Raw genomic sequence first — 21,556 nt, 5'->3', positions numbered from 1 at the left:
TTTTAACTATTTCCATTTAATAACGGTAGACAATATGGACTTAGAGCGTTTTAGTGAAGCTGAAGGAAACTTGGAAAAGTTGAAGTTAACAAAGAAATCTACATGAGTAAGTACAACAAAAGCATAAAGATAAGCTGATCTGAGCGAACTGCTTCAAATTTATATGGCTTTAAAATATATTTATAAAGTATTGAAGCTCGTATCTAAGTATTTTAGAATTAGATAGGTTTTTCTCCTGGAATTATCAAGCTCTGTTGAGTCACTATTTGCTCTAATGATGAGCTTACCTTTCATAATTGCTTAAGATTAGCTTTTGACATGCTTCATGGGCTTTCTTGTTAAATGAACTAGAAAGCTAAAGTTACTTCACAACATAGAAAGCTACATGTTTAGAGGAGAAGGTCACAAAAGATGCCACTACGTCAGTGCTTTGTGGGGTTTGGAATATCTTTTGAAGTGTGTGGTTCAGTGCTCAGTGGCCCAGAGCCTGCTCATTTTAGGAACATCTTTTTTACTCATGGACAGTGCTGTGGGAATTCTCCCTGTAAAATATGATGTTTGTCTACTAAGAATTCCTTAGGCTTCCGGAACGGTTATACCATTATATTCTTGCACCATGCCTCATGCCATGCCATTACAATGGTTTGTGCCACTATGTAGTAAGGGAAGAATCCCTTGGAGACACCACCTTTCAATTCCTTGCATAAAGTATGCACTGTTTGAATAAATTTTGACCTAGACATTCAGATTACTGTATTCAATTTAATTAAAAATACTGAGAAATTTATTTACTTTTGCTTACAGTCTTATTCTAGTAAATTTATTTTATAAACATAGGAATTTATATGTATGTGTATGCATGTATATAAATACATGCATTCACAGTAGGATATGCAAGATAGTTGCAAACAAAGACTTATTTTTATTTGAGATACAACCTAAGTTTATTTAAAACAGTAATACTTATTTGGAGAAACTGATATCGTATTTTGAATGCGTATTTTAATAATTTTCCAATTTGTAGCATTTTTTTAATTCTAGATAAAGATATTGTGAGTGCAAATAGCACATTCTTCTGAGTTTTCAGCAGTAATGAGCATTAGTTTAAAATTAGAAATCCAGAGGCTTGTTTGACTTAAGACTCCAACTGCTTTTGTACATCTTCTTGATAGACTATTACCACAATATACATTAAAATACAAATATTTGGTATGCAAAGGATTTAAGTAAGATTTGTGGTTATTTAATGTATATAAATTTTTAAGTACATTTATTATTATTTTGTATTTAAATATTTTTAGATTACATAATACTTACACTAGCTACATATAATGTAAGTGAAAGCTGATAAGTTGAGCTCGGTCGCATTGAAATATAGAAATCATAATGATTCATCTGTATCATTTTTTGCTGCTTGCAGGAAAAATGTTTGTTTTTCCACACAGCATTCCACACAGCATTCCACAATAGCATCTTTACGGAAGAGTAAAGCCGACTAGCTTCCATTATTTACAGCTTCTTCCTTCTCTCTCTCTCTCTGTCTTGTGGAAAGATCTTGGTACCTTTTAGGAACAGATAACTGAAACCCGAGAAACAGTCTGGCAGACCACGTATGGAGCTCTCTAAAAACTACGGAAAGGCCACCCTGCAGGCTCTCTGTGGTGTTAATCTTGGAAAAGAGCAATGAGACTCACGTCACAGCCCGTGCTTTAGTCAGAAAAATAACAATATTTAAGCTTAATGCTAAATGCTTTTACCTGAGATGGCTTCAGAGGATGCATAGAAAAGCTGCTTTTTATTATCTTTTATCACAGAATCACAGCATGTCAGGGATCGGAAGGGACCTCAAAAGCTCATCCAGTCCAACCCCCCGCCGGAGCAGGAACACCCAGCTGAGGTTACACAGGAGGCGTCCAGGCGGGTTGGAATGTCTGCAGAGAAGGAGACTCCGCAAACCCCCCGGGCAGCCTGGGCCAGTGTTCTGTCACCCTCACTGAGAAGAAGTTTCTTCTCAAATTTAAGTGGAACCTCCTGTGTTCCAGTTTGCACCCATTACCCCTTGTCTTACCATTTGTTGTCATCGAGAAGAGCCTGGCTCCGTCCTCGTGACGCTCACCCTTTATATATTTATAAACATTAATGAGGTCACCCCTCAGTCTCCTCTTCTCCAAACTAAAGAGACCCAGCTCCCTCAGCCTTTCCGCCTTTATTTTTCATTGTAATACTTAATTCATATATTGTTTCAAAGTCAGTATTAATACACATATTTTGTCACTTCACTTAAGGTTTCTGTGGCTGTAATAAGTCTCTTTGAAACTCTGCTGCTGAGTTATCTAAGCTACAAGGTAAGTACTGTTAGTTACTTTTAGGCATAGTTCATCACGAAAATTAACTGAGTTAAATTTTTCAATATAAAATTCACGTGCCCCCATTTGTGCCCACACTGATGTACAAGCAGGAAGGTGAGAAAATACACGCATATACGGAACAGCATATCGCCACAGGCAGCCCTGCTCATGTTTCCCAAATTTATGAGCAAACAGTAATATCTAGAGAGTGGAAGTCGGAAATGAAATTTTAATTGTTTTCATTGTCCACTGACACATTGTAATTTGAAAACAGATTCTCAAAAGTGACCTTAATTTTTGGATATGGATTTTCTAAGTGCACGGTTTTATATGTCTATGCATAAAGCATAGACATATTATCATTGAACTCAAAGCCGTAGCTATTCAGTATCTATAACTCAATTTCAGGCCTCTAAAACTACATACCAAAAAACTAGGCCAAGACAGTACTCTTTTTTCTTTTTTTTTTTTTTTTTTTTTTAATTATGGATACCTATTGTGTTATCCATCTATCTCTGATGTTTTTGGAGCATCTTTTCAAAATACCTTGAAATCGTCTGATGTGGATACAGAATATTTTTGTGTTTGTATTCTCCTTAAAAAGTTATACTTTCCCAATATTTTTATTCATTTTTCTGCATTATATTTTATGTGCTAGCCTGATCAGTTTTAGGTACTCTGCATTTTTAGTATCTTCAGGAGAAAAGTACTATTAATAAAATCATTTATCAAAGTAAATATGAAAAGAGGTGTTTCTGAAGATGAAAATACCTTGGAGCATTCTTTTTTTGTTGTTTTTTTAAATTTAAATTTTTGAATTACTGATGTTCAGTAGCTATCAGAGCCACCACTGAAGCTAGAGAGTTGTACTTTAGTGTGCTTATCAGTGATTATGGCATAAATGTTTTCCATAGCGCCCAATAATGTTAAGAGGCTTGAAACTTTACCTCTTAATCCTGGTAGCATATACTAAGAAGGTGTTGTGGGTTACAAATGCAAATCGATTATAGGCAGAAACAATCCAAGATCAACAAATCTAGTGCCAAAACAGTAAAGGGCAATCGCAATTTGTAGTGTTCCTGAGTTTAATGGGCAGAATTTTATCCCTATCCATTTGGCTTGTGGTCTGCAACAATTTTAGTGAGTACAGAAGTTGAGAAAGATAGTGGCAAGTCAGCTCCCGTGAGAAGTTACTTCTTAGCATGCAATGGGCTTAAAGCTCTGCTGTCCTCGTTTGCTGCATATACCTGTCACAGAAGTTGAGACAATTTTATGATGGCTATATTTCCAGTCTCCATGAGGGAATAAGAGTAATGTAAGGAAGAATGATAGTACTGAAATGCACTTTGGCAATCCACCTGATGCAAACACCTCCTTCTCTCTGCTCCTGCCCTCTTGCGATCTGGAAATGTTACGATAGAGCCACTTACCCCAGTTTTACGGCAGTCTCAGGAAGCCAAGGCGGCTGTTATTTCGCCCACTGTAAGGCCTTTCTGTACAGCCAGGATGACCGAAGGAGACTTGGTTCATGTCGATCTGCGACATTACTTATTTCATGCCAACGCTTCCAAAGCTTTTACAATTTAGGCACAAGTCAGAGGATGAGCCAGGAAGAAACAAGAAAAAGATGACTGTGTTTGCATTTGTGCGGACATTCCTAGGATTTCACAATTAACCTGTAGAATAAATAAAACAGTCATTTGAGAGAATACTCCAAGGAATTTGCCTTTCTAATACTTGGTTAATGACATATGAGAAATGATTCAACATGAAGAATAGTGAGGGCATAATAGTATGTAATGCTACTAGGTTACTGTAATTTTTCATTTTTTAATGCTTTTATGTGGGAAGGAATGCAAAGAATGTAGCACTGTGTTTCACTGCTGATCGCTTGGATCTGAGAATGAATAGTTTACAATCTGCATTCTCACATCTTAACCCATTACATGAGGGTTTGCCGTTGGCCAAAAATCTGAAAGATGTCTACGTTAGAAATTTTCATTGCCGAAACTTGTCAGAGACATCTGGCAATCCTACTGTATCACTGGCACACAGGCAGTCTTAGCTGCTTGTGCCAGTGCCGTACATTCTCACTGCAAAAGGCAATTTTGCAGAAGACATGATGCATTTGTATGTGGAAGCCAGAATCTTAGAGCTGCGGGCATCGCTAAGTACTTGGAGCACATCTGCACAGGCATTTTGCCTGCGCGAGTAAATTATGTGACATTTCTATAACGCAGAAACGAAAGCTCTTAACATTAAAAATGAAGAAACTGGTAAAAACGTAGAATGGGTTAGTTGGGAAAATCAAATTTCTTTTGATTTTATTATTCCTACAGATAAAACCTCAGCTTACAGTCTCATAATTTCACTTCTGTGTACAGGATTGCTTATCACATGAAATGTTTAACATTAGTCAAGTGTGTCTTAACTCCTACAAATTACAATTACATGGAAGGCAATGATCCTTGCCCCATAGGTCAAACGGCTTCCAGATGTGAAAAGTTACCAATAGAAAAAGGATATTATATGCTATAGAACTTGATTTAATTTTCAGTGGTTACATCTGATGATTATTTTAACAGCAAAGATTACTATGTCATTACAACTGAAAATATAATGCTTGACTGCAAATTCTCGCAATATTTCCATGACATATGCTACGTTGTTATTGCATTACCTACGATGGAGTCTTGATATACAGAGTTTGTAAAGCTGTAAGTCACTGAATTTTCAATACCTTCTTTTTTAAATGTATGGATTTTCATCCCAACATTTAATCATTCACAATCACTGCTCGGATGTGGAAAAGAAGTAGTATTATTCCCGTCCCGTATCTATCAGTAAGCAAATGAAAAGTGCGGTACCACTTCCGTTGAAATATGTGGGAAGGCCTCTAATATCGTGTAAGCAGGGCCAGTTTCCAAGAAGCCCTGAAATGTAATGAAGTGTTTGTGGCAGAAATACGGAACTGTGATCTTGTAGTCCCAATTCAAATATTAAACACTAGATTATCTTCCTTACTTCTCTCTCCGAAACAGTTGGAAAAGAGAAAATACAAAATAAAGATAAAAGAAGATAAAGGAAGGAAGGACTCGCTATAGAATACTGCTATCTTTCCCCAACTTATTTTCATTTGTATTTTTAATACTTACGTCTTAATAAGTTAATATCGTAATAGCAGGATTAGAATTAATAAAGAGACTTCTGTGACTAACATGCAGAGCATAATAAAACTCGATTACGGGAAAATGAGCTGGTATTTTTTCCTTGGATAATACAACATATTCGATTCCTCTTTTGCTTTATATTTTGCCATGAGGTTCTATCAGAAGGATGTACAGAGTGGCTCATCCTTCACAATAAGCGTTAATATGGACTACCTGTGCATAGGGGTAATCAGAACAGTTGATTTGATGGCAAAGTCTTCTGAGCAAGGAATATCCTTCGGATATAGGTCTCTGCAACTCTTATGCTGTACTAGGACTTCGTCTCTAATTTTCAGGCACTCATAGATGATAAGCATTAAGGTAAGAAAAACTAGCACAGTGAAAAGGTAAAGCTTTGCAATGCAGGATTTTAAAGATATAGAGGCTTCTAAGAAAAAGAAGTAGAAATAGTTGCAGATAAAATAATTTGCCAGCAAGGTAGTCTGTTACTTGTATGAAGAGTCACTGAAAAAGAATTATTAAAAAGATAAATTCCTTGGGACAGGAACCTTACATCTTTATCTGTGCGTAAGTGTGCATGTAAAAAATGAAAGTAAACTAACTTTTGAAGAATGAAAAAGCAGAGACAAGATGTCTGTGCATGATTCCAAGGTACCTAAAAATGCAATAGAAGAAAACAGGAGCATATTATTCTCTGAAAAAAACGCAAACTTAATTTAATGAAGCTCTTAATTAGCTGAGAGAATGAGTTGACTAGGTAATGCAATTAGAATTCTTCATTTGAATAGTCTTACTAACTAGGTCATATCAAGGAAATATATGGTCATACTGAAACAGAGAACTGCTCTAGTAAACATATAGATTTAAAAGTATATATTTTTGTCTGTGAGGTACATTATGATAAACAGTAAGAAAAATAGGCCAAAGTGGCCTATATTCTATATCCACATTTGACATAGGTGTTTAAATCTCAGATGAATGATCTTCCTGAAATTCAGCTAGTGGGAGAGAATCCGTAAGTGGCAGTAGAATATCACATATATTTCTTATCAGAACTAGATGTAACCCTACTGTAACATGATTTTTTTTTTTTCCTGTTCTTTGAAGGGAAATATCTGGGAGCAAATTCTGAGAATACCCTTTCTCCTGGAAATAATTAATGCTGTCCCTTTCATCATCACGGTAAACATATTTGAATTAACACATTTACACGTTGCGCTTTTATAGCTGCACAAACACTTTTAATTTTATGTGAAATAAATTTAGATCTTCTATGTGGATGGCAAATTTGTGCCTGTGAGAACAGAAATCTGTCATCAACAAGAATATTGTTTGCTACTTGCATGAAGTAATAATACAGATCGCTTTCCCCTTCCTCCCTGATAGGGGACAAAGAAAAGCAAAACCCTCTCACTCAAACTACGGCACAATCAATAAAATAAACCAGCTAGATATTAAAGTGTAAGAATCTCTGATGTCTGCACTAAAAACTGACTGTCCTTATTTTATCAAAAGAAAGAAAAAATGTTATTTAAAATGTTATTTAAAGCCATATCTCACATGTTAAGAAGTATTTTTCCCCAAGCGTTTCATTGCTGCTTGAAGAGAAAAACTTTCAATGCATTTATTAATTTTTCTTTCAGATTTTCTGGCCAGGCCTAAGAAACCTGTTTATTCCTGTGTTTTTAAATTGTTGGCTGGCAAAACATGCTTTAGAGAATATGATTGTAAGTATGACAAAATAAATAACTATTTTAGAGTTTCTAATTTTTTTTTTTTAAGCACATTGTCTTTAGTGGGATTTTGGCAGTACAGTCCACTGTCCAACTTTAATAGGAAGCTAACCAGATCTATATTTAGATTATACGAAAGGTCAAGCGTTGCTAAGCTGCTTTCTGCATCAAAATCAGGAAAAAAAAAGACTTCGAGTGAAATCTCAATTAGTATAAATTGTTACTTTGCCAGTAAGGGAAAGTTGTAATGGCTGTTTTTTTGCTACTCTTCCATTCATACACAATTGTAGGGAACTCAACTTCTGTGCCTTAATCGGTCCTCGCAGCCTGTAATTTGTAAGCTAGACACAAGCAGACAGACCTTAATGCAGCTTGCAATAGCATCAGAGTTGTGCCAGGATGAACAAAGAGCTAGTTGAATAATCACAGAATCACAGCTGGCTGTTTTGCACCCTTCTATATGATCAGCAAATTCTAAGTGCATTCAAATGACTGCATTTTATCACAGCTCTATATAATTCCTCTAAAGAATCAGTTCATGCCTTATTGATTCAAAACCAAAAATAACACCTGTTTTCCATTAATATAGAATGATCTTCATAGAGCCATTCAACGCACACAGTCTGCAATGTTTAACCAAGTCCTCATTTTAATATCTACCTTACTGTGTCTTATCTTCACTTGGTAAGTCGCCAAAACTCCTTTGTTTTTATTATATATATTGACTTTTCTTCCTTTACTACACGGTGATAAAGCAGGCATTGTGGAAATAATGCATTGCAGTAATACGCTTGCAGTGAAAGTGTTAACTAGCACCTGATACCACTGGGGTCCTCATACGCTGGGTTTGGAGATAGAACGTGCATGCATGGGAAAGGAAATCATACTCGCTCTAAGGAAGGAAATAGAGATGATGCAAAAACACAGGAGAAGGGAGTGAGGGTAAATTTACATAGGTACCAAGAGTGCAATCTCAGCAGAAAAGTCACTCAAATTTGAAGAGTATGAACAGAAGTACTCATGCTGAGGTCACCTTCCTCTGACCGGTAGGAACAAGAGAAAAATATGAATGATCTCAGCCTTATCTCTCTGATGACCAAGTCAGGTTCCCACGAGGAGTACAGGGAACAGCTGTTAATTATGTAGATTGCAGAAAGTGTAGATTTTATTAATCTAGATTGCAGAAAGTAGTGGACGGTAGGTTCAAACAACCAAAATGTGTTACTCTGAAAAAGGTTTTTCTGCCGAGACCTTGAAAACTTAATTTACAGGAGTTTGGGAGGTATGGACAAAAATCTATTGAGGGCATTAAATATAAATATACTCGGTTAATGGAATTCATGAGCTGCAGATTATTGGACTCTAGGAAAAGATCCAAAGGAAACATCACTTGATTGCCCCATGTTTATATTATGCCCTAGGGATCTGCTGTTGCCCTCGCCTGGAGACAAATAGACTACCCGAGTCTTTGGTCTCGCCCAGTATGGTCATGCTTATGTTTGTGTAAATGGAAGTAGTTACAATGTATCTGGGTAGTTTACGTAACATAGAGAATTTTCTCAGCAGTAGTGCCTGAGAAGTGATTATCATATACAGGAAAAAAAAATAGAGGAAGAATGTGTGTGTTACAAGACTGTGTACAAAGGGGGCAGCGAACAGAGAGGATGATTCTATGTGGAAAGGCTAAAGCACCTGGATTTATTTTGCCAGACAGGGTGCCTTTGGGTCAGCATACTGATAAAGTTTGGCCTGTCATTTTGGAGACACCAATTGATTTTCTCTTACTTTATTTCTCTAGCTTGTTTTTCTTATAGCCACTATTATGTGCTGCCTAACTCTTCTGGTAATAACAGTGTAAAATAACGCAAGGCCTTTTCCAGTCTTGTCTCTCTCTGTGCTTTATTGAAGAAGAGGAATTTCTTCTAGCCAGTGGCTAAGTGAATGGCCCAATTGTACCCTTTGTCTTACGGCCGCACAACTGCATAAGGACAAATTCTGCCAGTTCTAAACAGTAACAAAATTTTGTGAGGTTGAATTTCCTACTGAATATTATGGCCCCTTAAGAGGAAATTTTATATGGATAAGGACTGCAATACTCGAACCAAAATGCATAAAATTCTATCATTGTAGCTCTTGGACATTTTTAATTGGCTCTAATTTTGCTGTTTAATTTTTTACAATATAAAGCTCTCTTGAGTAAATATGCCTTCACCTTTTTTACTAAGTTACTTCAGTATTTGATTGAATTGCTGAACAAAATGCGTATCCAGTTCTCACTGAAGTAAGCTAGTAACAAGAATGTGTCCCAAGAAGTCACTGTGATGGTCTCTGGTCGAATAAAGCATAGAAGCTGCAGCTAAACAGAACATCCTGCTCACCAGCAGGCATTTTGATAACTGACAGTAAAACATGCAGAAAATGGCAGGCTCACCTGCAGTAATTATGTCTGGTCTCAACAGTCGCAGATACCAGCTCATGATAGATCATTACATACTGGCCTAATATTGACCCTGCTAGACTGCAAAATAAGATAAATAGGAAGAAAACACCCAGTAATGCAATAAATAAGGAAATGAAGCATTTTTTGGATGACCGAGAATAGCTGTTCGAGCATCTGCAGCTCGCCTAAGACTGGAGTTCTGTTTAGGCAATTGTTAGTATTGCTTACATGAACACACGATGGCATATTTGCACATTTTTACCCATCTGTGTATGATTTTATATTACAGAGGATATTTTTTAAATATCTAAAAAATTCTCTATAAACCGTCAAAAATCAATTAGCTTAATGTCTTTATGTTACATCTATGGTGAATTGGAGACAGCATTTCATTTTAAGAGATAGAGTTTAGAACTTACATGAGTTTCTTCATGCTGAAAGAGGAGCAAAGCCCATTTCTGGAATCTCTCCGCTTAAGGATGGCTTTCACCGGGCTGATCTTTCACATTTTCTGCAACAGCAAGTAGTAACCAAGCATATTCCTCCCAAACACGTATGGGAGCCAGCACTAGACTTATCCATACATGTAATGGAGCACAGCACAAAAAGCTTTCGAGCTAGCACTAGTCTGTTTTCAAGACACTGTTTTGGTTACATTTAGAGATACTGCCTTGGTCCATGAAGTACCATAGCTTCAGTAATGCAAAATTAATAACCCTAGATTAGTAGCTTGAATACAATGCTTACAGTTTCAGAGCACTTTCCCCTTAGAGTAAATTCAGTACCGTGGGGACATGCTCATGGTGTGCTTTTGGCACCAGTGATAACTGCACTCACCGTGCCTCCCTAATGACCTTTAAGGTTAATGAGATAACCACTTTCAGACACTGTATGGATTAAATAGTAACACCACAGCCACCCTTAGTTCCTGGTTGACAGGCTTGCTTTTACCATCTCCTTCGATAGGAACATTGGCGTCTCAGCATTTCTGAAGTCAATATAACTTTACAACGCAGGGTTCTGTTCAAAACCGTGCTTTTTTCATCAGACACATAGAAAGAGACTGCACATAGCTTTGTATGGGGATTACACCGCTTTATAAGAAGTCCAAGATGGTACGAAGCTCAGAAAGACTTCTCTTTCCACTTTGATTTTTTACCAGTTCAGTTAGACTGGTGTACTGAGAAATTGCAGCAAAAGTGCTTTTTTCTGCTCCGAGTGAAACCTTTCGTAAGTCTTTTGATAGCAATTTCTGTGAGAAAGTTGAAAATAAATACTGAAATGTAATTACTTTCCAGCAATTAGTTTATATCTAAAATATATGCCCCTTAATGATTTTTTCAGAATTTTGGGTATATTTTTAACTTTTTTAAAAGTAGGTTCTTGCTGAGGTGTGAAAGAGATGCTTTCCTTACTTCCTTGTGCAAATAACAGAAACCTGTAGTTCTGAAAAGAGTACAAAATAGCTGGATACTTACAAGCACATTGGAGCTGACGTGTCTCCACTGATAATTCTGAAAGTACAATTTTGCTGCAGAATGTATATTACAGGACCTTTTATGAAAGCTCGTGTGTTTACGGAGTAAGAAGATATTTATATCAGAAGATACCTATATCTGATCTTTGGGCGCGAGTTCAGTGAGCAGGTACATGCCTTTGCCGTCTGTCTGTCTAGCCAGAACTAAAATTGTCATCTCTCAAATGTGGAGGAACTGTTCAGTCCCAGTCTTTAGAGGTGCCTCAGCACACCCAGGACACTGGGCAAGAATCTGGCTGGACCTCCCGGTCTCCCAATGGTTTACAATGGAGGGAGAAAATTTGGTATGTCTAAGCCCAGTACATTTTCACTTGTTCTTCTAGTGTGTAGACAACAGCGTTGCATTTGTTACCATTTGACTGGTGGCCTTTCTCAACAACCATTTACTTTAAAGGTCAGTTTGAGGGATCTATATTATGTACAATACCTGCAAGAAAATGGTATATTTATAGAAAACATTATTTCAAATTATAAATGCATTAAAGGAGCTCTTCCTCATCAGCTTTGCTCCTGTCTGCATGTAATAAGTATTTTCAAAATAACTTCTACCATAGCTAGCAGAAAACCTGCAGAAAACCCACAGACAAATAATTAATTTCTGCCCCATGCGTCATCAGCAAACCCATCAGCTACATTTCCACAACAGAACCTTGTAAGTGGTGGTTAAAAATGTAGATGCATTCCAACTTACGTCTTATAACTCAGGTGTAAGCTTTCAGATGAAAAGTTAAAAAAAAAAAAAGTTTACAGCTAATTGGCTAATCTCATTAATTTTAGATGTCATTATTCAAGCTGCCCTTACACTCAGAATATAGTGGGAAAAAGCTCCTTCTGTATTTTTGTGTACAGCTGACAATTTTCAATGTTACTACAGAAAGGTAGTCACATAACAGAATTTTTGTCCTGTTCCACTCTTTGAGTTTTTATTATAATTGTTTATGGATCTGGGAGTAGAACTCATTTGCAGATGAATAAATTCATAAGACTAACTCCATGTATCTGTAGTTGACAGATTACATAAAAGGATTTGTTGCTTTTCTTCTGATTTCAAAGTCAGATTAGGCTGTCCATGAGTTTTTCTTTCTTTGAATACCTCAGTAGTCTCCTGACCAGAGCAATTACACATACACTAAGAGATGTGTACTCCTATATGACAGACTGTTCAGCAGTTACTATTGTTAGAGTTCTAGCGAAAGTTACAGACATAGTCAAAGTATATGTTGTGTCATTTAGCTAATGATGTTTGCACTTGTTTGTCAGATGGAATACTAATTATTTCTGTAAACTGTACAAGAAGACATAACAGTGAATAACTATTTCAGGCATCTTTCTGTGACACAATGAATCATCTATTAAGAGTTATTTTGCTTTTTAAATCAGTGTTAGTCATATATCACCAGTGTAGAATGATTAGCTTGTGAAAAAAGGTGGCTACAAACTGTTAGAAATGGACATTTATTTTTTTCATACTGAAGCCTAAGAAGCCCGCACTAACTTTGCGTATGTCTTCATTGAAAGCTCACTGAGGTTAATCCTAACATTTTTTACCCTTCGGTGCTTTCAACACCGGAAGATCAGGATGTTTCTACACACTGACTTACAGATTCTAATAAACGTAGTATACCAATACTGTAGCCTAAATATCAATCAGACAGTCAAAATTCTCACCTGAAGGAAACAGTGTGAATAAATTGCTTGTAGGGATGAAAACAAATCCAGACAATGATCTAGTCCAAACAAGACAAATCGAGATCCTTAGACTTGGAACACTATGTTACTGAAAACAAACAAACAAACAAACACCAAACCAAAACAAACGCCAAACAAAAAAGGATTAATCCTATCTAACGTTAGAGAAAGCAAGGCATCTCAGTGCCCCAGTTCCATTTACAATCCATAAGTACAGACAGACACCTCAGAGGGCGATGCAGATCTGCAGGGAACTAAATCGCCGCATGGAGGTCTGTGCTTCTCTGCCCTTCTCTGTTGATTACATCAGGAGCCTACAATGGCAGCTCTCCAAGAAAGATGTCCAGCATTTAGTAGGATGAACTTGAAGAGTGTTGGTGGATTATGTAACGTAGAATAAAACAGGGTTTTTTGGGTCTACTGTTCTTTCTGTGATGTTACGTTTTGTCGTACAGCGCTCTCAGTGCTCAGGCCCAACCTCAGTTTATGGTTTAGAGAGATTTCCTGCATTCAAAAAAAGCACACAGTTAAACCGTAATTCTGTCATTTCATTTGATCAAATCCAATGATTCTAAAGTGGTAGAGCATACGAAGTCTCAGCGCCTAACAGACTAAGCAGGAGATGGAGAATTTAAATCCCAGAATATTATAGAACATTATTGAAAGTTCTAAGTAACTGTAAATAATACAAAATAAATTATTCAACTGGTCAAGAATCCCACAAAGTATTAAAATCATAGTGGTTGTACTTTTCTTTCTCTGAAATAAAGCAGATCTGTCAGGACCTTCTTTGCCACAAACAAAAATCCCTGTTTTCTGTTAGGAAATATTCCCCTGCAGTGCTCTCCAAACATAAACAAATATATCTAGAAGTAGGCCAGGTAGCATGTCGTACTTTCCAAATCTCTTGTACCAAATTCCACCCTACCCTTGTCCTGCTTCTCAATTGCTGGAAGCAGGGCAGCACGTATCGGTAGTTTTCCGGTGAGTATATACAATTAGAATTGAGGTCTACTGCAGACACTACCTTAACTCTTCCTTAAGTTGTGGAAAAATTAACGGATTGTGCAGCCTCTGGAAAGTCAATAACAAAACATTTGGTAAAATATCCGTTTGTTATTTGTGAACAAATAATCTATAAATTTAATTAAATTTTATCTGAACTATTTACTTATAGGAAAAACTGTGTGCACGAACACAAGGACAATATTTTCATCAACCTTGGGAGGAGAAAAACGTATACAGAGTTTATATTTTCTTAGGTATAGAAGTTTCTAAGGTGGCTTTGCTAAAATCTGCTGTATAAGCAGCATGGGAAACAGTGTTGCCGCAAATAGTTGTCAATTTAGATTGTTTAAATGTAACGCAAATTCAGATAGAACTCTTACCGTTTCTAATGGAATATGGATTTATGGGATGGGCCACACCTTTGTCACATTTGCTAGCACTGGGGATCATTTGCTTACATCTGTGGTATTAGTACTTAGGGGCCAAAGCTTTAGAGAAGGCTTGATGAGAAAATGTAATGAAATATTACTATGATAAAAATGTAACAAAAAATCCAACTTGTTTATTGGATTAATGCCTTTGCTTATTTTTATGCAACTATTGTATTGTGAAAACACAGAAATAGTACCCTATTTGGTTGATAGTGTGGTATTTTTCATAATACATTTTTCAAAATATTTTTATGTTTTAGGTTGAAGAGTTCAGATCTTAGAAAAGCCTATGGGTGGTTTGTGCCGTTAAAGAGTGCTGCATATAGAGTAGAGGATAAGGACTTACGCTGCTGAAAAACTGGTTATTTGTTTGTGAAAAGCAGAACAGAATTCATGTTTATTATAGGGAGGGCAGAAGTACGGAGGCCCAATCAGAAGTCTTTTTGGCTACCCGTCAAACATGGTTTCTATGGAAACCTACAAAATTATACAGTGATTTTCATGCTATTTTAGTTATTAATTTGGTAGTGACATAATATTTCCTCTGTTAATCTTTTTAGATGTTTCTACGTAGTTATTTCTTAAATAATTAGGTCGGCATCTTTCCCATGCTACAGGCAGGGAATTCTTTGCACAACTGATGTAATGGAACATTTAAAACTGAACACAGAGACCAGTGAAATTAATAATAATTTGAATAGCTTATTTACTGTGGTCTGTGAAACAAAGTCATAAAGGTTAGAGAGTTCAGTCTAAATTGTCTTCTGAGTGTAACAGATACATTTGTAGTCATCTTGTCTTCTTTTGAAAATAAAAAATAATCAGAAAGACTAAACGGTAGCTCAGAAACCTGCCCTTCACAAAGCCTCGGTAAAATGGAGTGTCAACAACACATTATTTACAAGCAAATCCTTCTTCCTTAAGGAAAAAACCAATATGATGGAGATATTTCTTCTGTTTTATTGCGCCCTGGAAGATGAGCTGGGGCTTCAGGTACTTGTGATCTTTCCAAGTTGCATTCAAAGCTTTGTGACTTTCTAGCACAGGTTGCAGATCATTTATTAACCTGAAAATCAGTAGTTCCAAAGTGAATTTAGATAAAGGTAGGCAAAGTTAAATTGAATAAATTTGAAAGACGAATTAAACTTATGCACATTTTTTTGTTCTCTATGTTTGTATCACACAATATTTAATATTTCATATGGTATGTAACTCTATGTTATAGGTCAGATAAATCATCCTTTGAGAATTAATGCAGAGGCAATTTCACAATCTAGTAGTGTGGTGTTTAAATAAATATTTTTAATTTATACTAGGAAGAATTTTCAGCATGGCTTGCAAGACATTTACTCTTGGTGGGAGTTGGACATTAAATTACTTTCCATTCTAAAAGTTCCAGCCTCTATCTGGGAATCAGTTATGATCATTCTCTTCTAATTATTTTTTTTGCTCTGTGAGGGTACTGAAAATTCAGTATTCAGAATATCCATATTTAAGTAAGGTGTAAAAATAGATTCAAAACCAAACTTCTGCCCAAGAAGGAGTTAAAATGTCTCTCAGGTTCTTTCACAATATTTTCCCCAATAAGTTTCACGTGATGTTAAAATCTCTCACAGCTATCAAATGACGCTAATATTTACAATAATGATGCATTGAGAATATTTAGGAGGGATACACAATATTCTGCAAAACATTATGCACTCTGAATATGCCATTGAGAGAACAATTTTTTTGCTTTTATTATCATGACATCTTGTAATACGGTAATAATATTACCAGATACCATGACAAGCAAAGGTTGTTCTGGCAGCAAAGAAAAATTACCATTATGAAAGGAGGAAAAAACGTAAATGATTTTGAGTCATATACCGTTTGGACTGTTAGAAGTACAGTTCTAAAAGACTGCATATCCACAGCATCTTTTCTTTAGCAATCGCATTTTGAATCTCGTGAGAGTCAAATAAAATCAAGCTACTGCTAATGGTAACTAATTATGGCTTGCCAACACATGTAAAGCAACACATACAATTCTTCTAAGTTAATCTAAATGCAGTCCTGTCCTTGTTGTTTTGCAGGAACATAGTAGAAGATAGAATGACTATAAGGAATGACTATAAGTCTTTGTAAAATTAAAAATTAAATTCGAAAGGCCTGCTTTAGTCTTCTGTGTCACACTGATGTACGTAAGGACAAAACTGGGGCCACAACATATAATTCTGTATTAGTTACGTGAACCCCCTGCCATAATTAAGGGAGATTTGGTGAAAATCTAAAAGTGATTATCCAAAGAGCAAGGACAAATAAGGAACATCGAAGAGAAACAGAATGCCATATTCCATTACCAAAAATCAATTACGTTATTTAATCTGTGCGATATGCGTTAGAGCTATGTATGTCTTAAAAGTATCAGCACTTGAAATAGATCCACAGAAAAAATTCAATTAGAGAAAAGATTTTGAAGATTGAAACACAGGGGGTGATGGAGATGAACTCAATGGGCATGCAAAGGCACGCAAGTCATTAGGATGTGGGTCCTTCAGTAAGCTTGAACATGCGCACATACACCTGCTGCTGAATCACAGGCTTGTAACTAGATATATTGTGTGAAAATGCATACGTTACATATGCAAAATATGCATGTTACCTTCAGAACAGGAACGACAAGAATAACTTTGGTAAAACAAAATGCTAGAATAAAAGTAGATCTGGAATCCAACCAAAGCCTGCAAACTGTGTAATACTTTATCATAATATTGGTAGCAAAAATCTTAAGTTTTGCTTTGGTTTTGGGAGGACATCATAAAAGCAGGTGAAGGTCCCCTTAAAGGGGCAATTTGATATATGAAATATTACAAACCTTTGTCTTCCATCTCCTTCATTACAGGAAGGCATTACATTTTACATGCTTCGTTTTATCTTTGCAGTAAAAAGAAAACACAGATACTCGCATGCTGTCGTTGAGAATGTTATATCATTTTAGACAGTAGCAAACAGAATGCCATGTGTAACAACGGATGACTAATTATGTTGAGGATGTTACTTCACCATTTAAAATTCAATGCCTGGCCGCAAACCATCATCACTCGCAATTCCTGGCTCAAAAATGAAGTTATCATTAGCATGCAGACTTTAAAAAAAAAAAATACATATATTTCATTGACTGATTCATTAGGCTGACAAACTATTTATTTTACTTTTCTAAAATTTGGTGTTTATGGTGATTTACGCTAACACATTTAACTGTCTTATTAGATACCATCAGTTATTCTGGTTCTCTGATGAGCAGTAACTCATTATGCTGATTTGTGATCAGTATAACTCTTCATTGATTTGTTCACTTTTGTTGTCTGTTTCATATTCCAACTGTATTTTAAGGGCGTGAAGTTTAGCGAAGTTCGTATTTCTGAAATCAGAAAGGGTAAAGAAAGATGTCGATAAAACTTTGGCCATACTAACGGAAGCTGGCACTAGACACCAGGAATTATTCACACTCTGTTTGTATGAGGCATAACTTTATGGAACATTGAAAGGACATATCAGTGGCTTTGGCAGAGCTAGGGACGTGTTACGAGATGATCTAAAAAGAAGATGGATTTTATTGCATTTACAATAGATTTTAAAATCATTTTTAAAATTCTCATTTTTCTTTTCTGTTTACTTAGTATTCCATTGGAAATTACTATAACGTTTAGACAGATGTTTTTCAAACAGTTGAAGACTAAAGGCATAGACAGTCATCCAGACATAGTATCACATTTGGGTGATAAATACATTTAAAATTTAAATGTCCATGGATTCCTCTAACTCACCCGTGTGTGTCGTATTCTTTCCATGAGCAGTACGGACCCCATCCCCTGTGCCAGAGCTGTCTCATGCCAAAATCAGTTACTGAGCTTCAATAGAGGAAGCAAAGACTTAACCGTATGATTCATTACAAAAATGTTACTCATAAACTCAATCTCTGATTATTTCTTGTGGACTTCAAAAAAATTCTTTACCGAAACACATAGTTCTGTGAATCGTTTCACCCGGTCATAACAACTTAATATCAACCTGATGTCAAAGAGCGTTAGATTAATCTCTAAATGGTATCTCAGCTCCAATAAATTTTTATTTCTAGCACCGTTAGGAAATATTGCTTTCCATTCTCCCAGAGTTCCCCAAAAAGCAGAACTCTGTTAATAAAATCCCTTTAGCGTATAAATCAAATAAACAGCCCTCTGATTAATGTGTTCTGTACTTTCGTTGGCAATCAGAAACTTATCCTAAAAAAGTTAAAAATAGTGAATTATATTGAGTTTTGTTATCTCTCAACCTCAGTAAAATGTCTAACTCTATACTTACAAAGCAACTCAAACAGAAGCTTAAAGTTGAATATATGCTCCCAATCTTTGCAAAAACACAGCTCTATTTTTTATGTTTGTGGAAGTTGAACGTTTCTGCAATATCTATGAAAAATTATATATACTGTATATTAGAGTGGAAGTGCCTGAGTCACAGCAATAAGAAAAAATAATTGGTATTCCTTTAATAGACACTTAAGTACAAACTGTGGGTTGACTTTACAGACTGAAAACTTAACGACAGGCACGAAATCAAATTGTCAGTTCCTTTGGGCACAGAATACCATATATAATTACATTCCACAGCAAAGCAGTATGTTTACTAATATATTACAAAAGGAGAAGGAGATCATATAAGAGATGAGGCTATTTAAAGGTATCCAGTACATTATGGCCTCCTGTAATCACATGCTTCCTACTGCATCACTTAACTCTGCAGTGTAACCACAAAACTCCTCATGGCATTCCAATAAACTTTTGAGTTACCTTTTCATATTTTCAGGACATCTAGTATTACCGGCTTACATTTATGACAAACCTTAGACAACTGCTGAGAATGAGCGCTTGTAGTTAATTTGCTTTTCAGTTTGCAGTGTGATGATATTAACAAATTAAATACAGTCCTATATTTTGCAAGTTTGTTATCATTAATGATGAGCAGTGAAAACAAAGTAAATGCAAATATTTTATGCAAAGAAGTTCAGAATAAAATTACTGATGAGAGGCCACAGCTACATGTAGGCATGTATGTACATTTAGTAGAATTGGATAAATATGGCAAAAAGAATGACTGGGAGTCATGTTTCAACTGTGCTCCTTCACTCAGTCTCTTTTTGTTCACTATGCTAATATTCTAAAACTAAAATTAGAAAAAAATGCAGCAAATAAAGATTCGGCCACCTTTAGGGCAAACGCGAAATACTTCATCTCGAATATTCAGAGTGGAAGTCTAATTTTAAGGGCTGTGAGTATGTAGGAAGAATAAAATCCTACTAAATATTTTTGATCAGCTAAGCAATCAAGGGGAAAATATGCCAGAAAAAACATAGCAAAGACTAACCGTGTAGTGTGCTGTCAGTCCTGGTAGTCACGGCGATCTTCTTTCTTCACCCTCCCCTGCCTTCATCTTTCCAGTATTATGATCATTAATCCCATATTATTTTGCTGGCTACTTGAATCAACTCCCCTCTTCACTCATACATCTGCTGGTTTTTGGTCATCCTGATACAACCTGTGCTCTTCCTTTAAATGATGAGTGTAATCATGTCCGCTATTTTGAGAATGCAGCTGGTTGGGATTTTGTCACAAACCATTGCAAAAATACTTTTAATTGTTAACCAATCACACCTCACACATCATAATAGTCCTGTGAGGTTTTAGATTTCATTGATTTTTAGAGAGAAGTTACGTGCATAGATCCATTTGAATTTCTAGCCAAAGAAATTAGACTTGAAGGCTTTTCTTCAGGCAAACATATGGTCAAAACAGGTGGCCCAAAGAAGAAAACTCACATGGAATAATAAAAGCTTCCACGACTTTCGGAAAGCTCTTTAGCTGTTGTAAAGTTCAGGCTTTTTCACTCAACCAAAACATTTCATTGAGAACAGCATCAGGACTCCAGTAGTGTTAACAACAGTGAGGAGCAGGAGGAGGAGGATGATGATGAAATCATGGAGCTTGCTCATCAGACCAAACAAGACACAGACATTCTGGGGTATCCACGTTTCCTGGCTCATTGCTATTAACAGAAGAATTGCTAGGTTTCCAAGCAGAAACTCAAACCATAAAGGAGCCCACTTCTGTAATATGTAATATAATGTAATATAACGTAACATAATGTAATATGTAATGTAATACAACATAATATAACATAATGTAACACAATATAACATAATATATTGCTTTTATCTCCTAGCAGTTACCTCCTATAATTTTCACACCGCTAGACAATTAAAAAAAAAAAAAAAAAAAAAAAAAAAGAGGCAGCCTTGGGAACACAGTGAAATTATGGAAGATGTAGATTACAACTCCAGTGAAAAATGTGGGACGAATTGGGTAGAATGTAGAAGAATCAGTTCTGACTGAAGTATGAAACTTATGCAAACAACAGGGGGAAAAAACCCTCTATCCTTTTTAGAACATTTTTTTAGAACATTTTGAGATGTGTGAAAACTACGAATGCTAGAACTGTGAAAAGGAAACTGGGATTTTGATCCATATGTTCTGGAAATGCCACTGCCCACAGCTAAATTATTTTTGGAGAACAGAACCGAGAACAGAAGAACAACTGCTAAAGCTGTTATAAACACAGGGTCTCCCTGGTGATGCAAAGATCTTACCTTGGCAGATATTAATGAGTGGCTATTACCATCTGGATACTATATATGAAGAAATCATCTTTGGTATGTTCTAGAATAATTATTACGGAATGTGATATTATCGATTATCTCTCTAATTCTCCAAGGAGAGATCATTGCACTAACTCCCAGGGGAAAAAAAACGCTGTTCAGGGTGCTTCACACGTGGATTTTCTTCAGGGAGGTGAATACAATTTAAAAGCCTGAACTGATCAAAGTAATTCTACTGTATTAGGGAAGATTGTATTTCAAGCTTGGGAGGCTCTATCATGGTATATTTTTTCAAAGTGAAATATTTTTAAAATCTGCGACATATGAAGTAGCAGTAAGACCTGTGCACAGATTCTCATACTGCTGCTCAAAACCAAAAGCACATCATGCTGATTAGAAGAGAAATAATTACCAGTGAAATCGGGCTACCGTTTACTTGTGCACAGGGACGTGCGACTGGAAGGAATGAACTTCATTTGTTCTGCAATCTGCTACCAAGCCTTATATTT

The 21,556-nt window shown here is 36.1% G+C and overlaps 1 protein-coding gene across 2 annotated transcripts in view; it reads left to right on the top strand.

The window, feature by feature from the left end:
• Window positions 1-21,556, top strand: part of KCNT2 (potassium sodium-activated channel subfamily T member 2) — a 110,601-nt gene that overhangs the window by 29,552 nt on the left and 59,493 nt on the right. For both annotated transcript variants that reach the window (XM_065648986.1, XM_065648985.1), the window contains exons 5-8: window positions 2,286-2,345; window positions 6,626-6,700; window positions 7,162-7,245; window positions 7,841-7,935. In XM_065648986.1, the coding sequence (XP_065505058.1) occupies window positions 2,286-2,345; window positions 6,626-6,700; window positions 7,162-7,245; window positions 7,841-7,935 (314 nt within the window). The remainder of the gene's footprint in view (window positions 1-2,285; window positions 2,346-6,625; window positions 6,701-7,161; window positions 7,246-7,840; window positions 7,936-21,556) is intronic.

This window comes from Caloenas nicobarica, chromosome 20 (genome assembly GCF_036013445.1).
Source record: "Caloenas nicobarica isolate bCalNic1 chromosome 20, bCalNic1.hap1, whole genome shotgun sequence".
NCBI lineage: Eukaryota > Metazoa > Chordata > Aves > Columbiformes > Columbidae > Caloenas > Caloenas nicobarica.
Note: the sequence above shows the minus strand (reverse complement) of the source record. Positions and strands in the feature narration are given on the sequence as shown.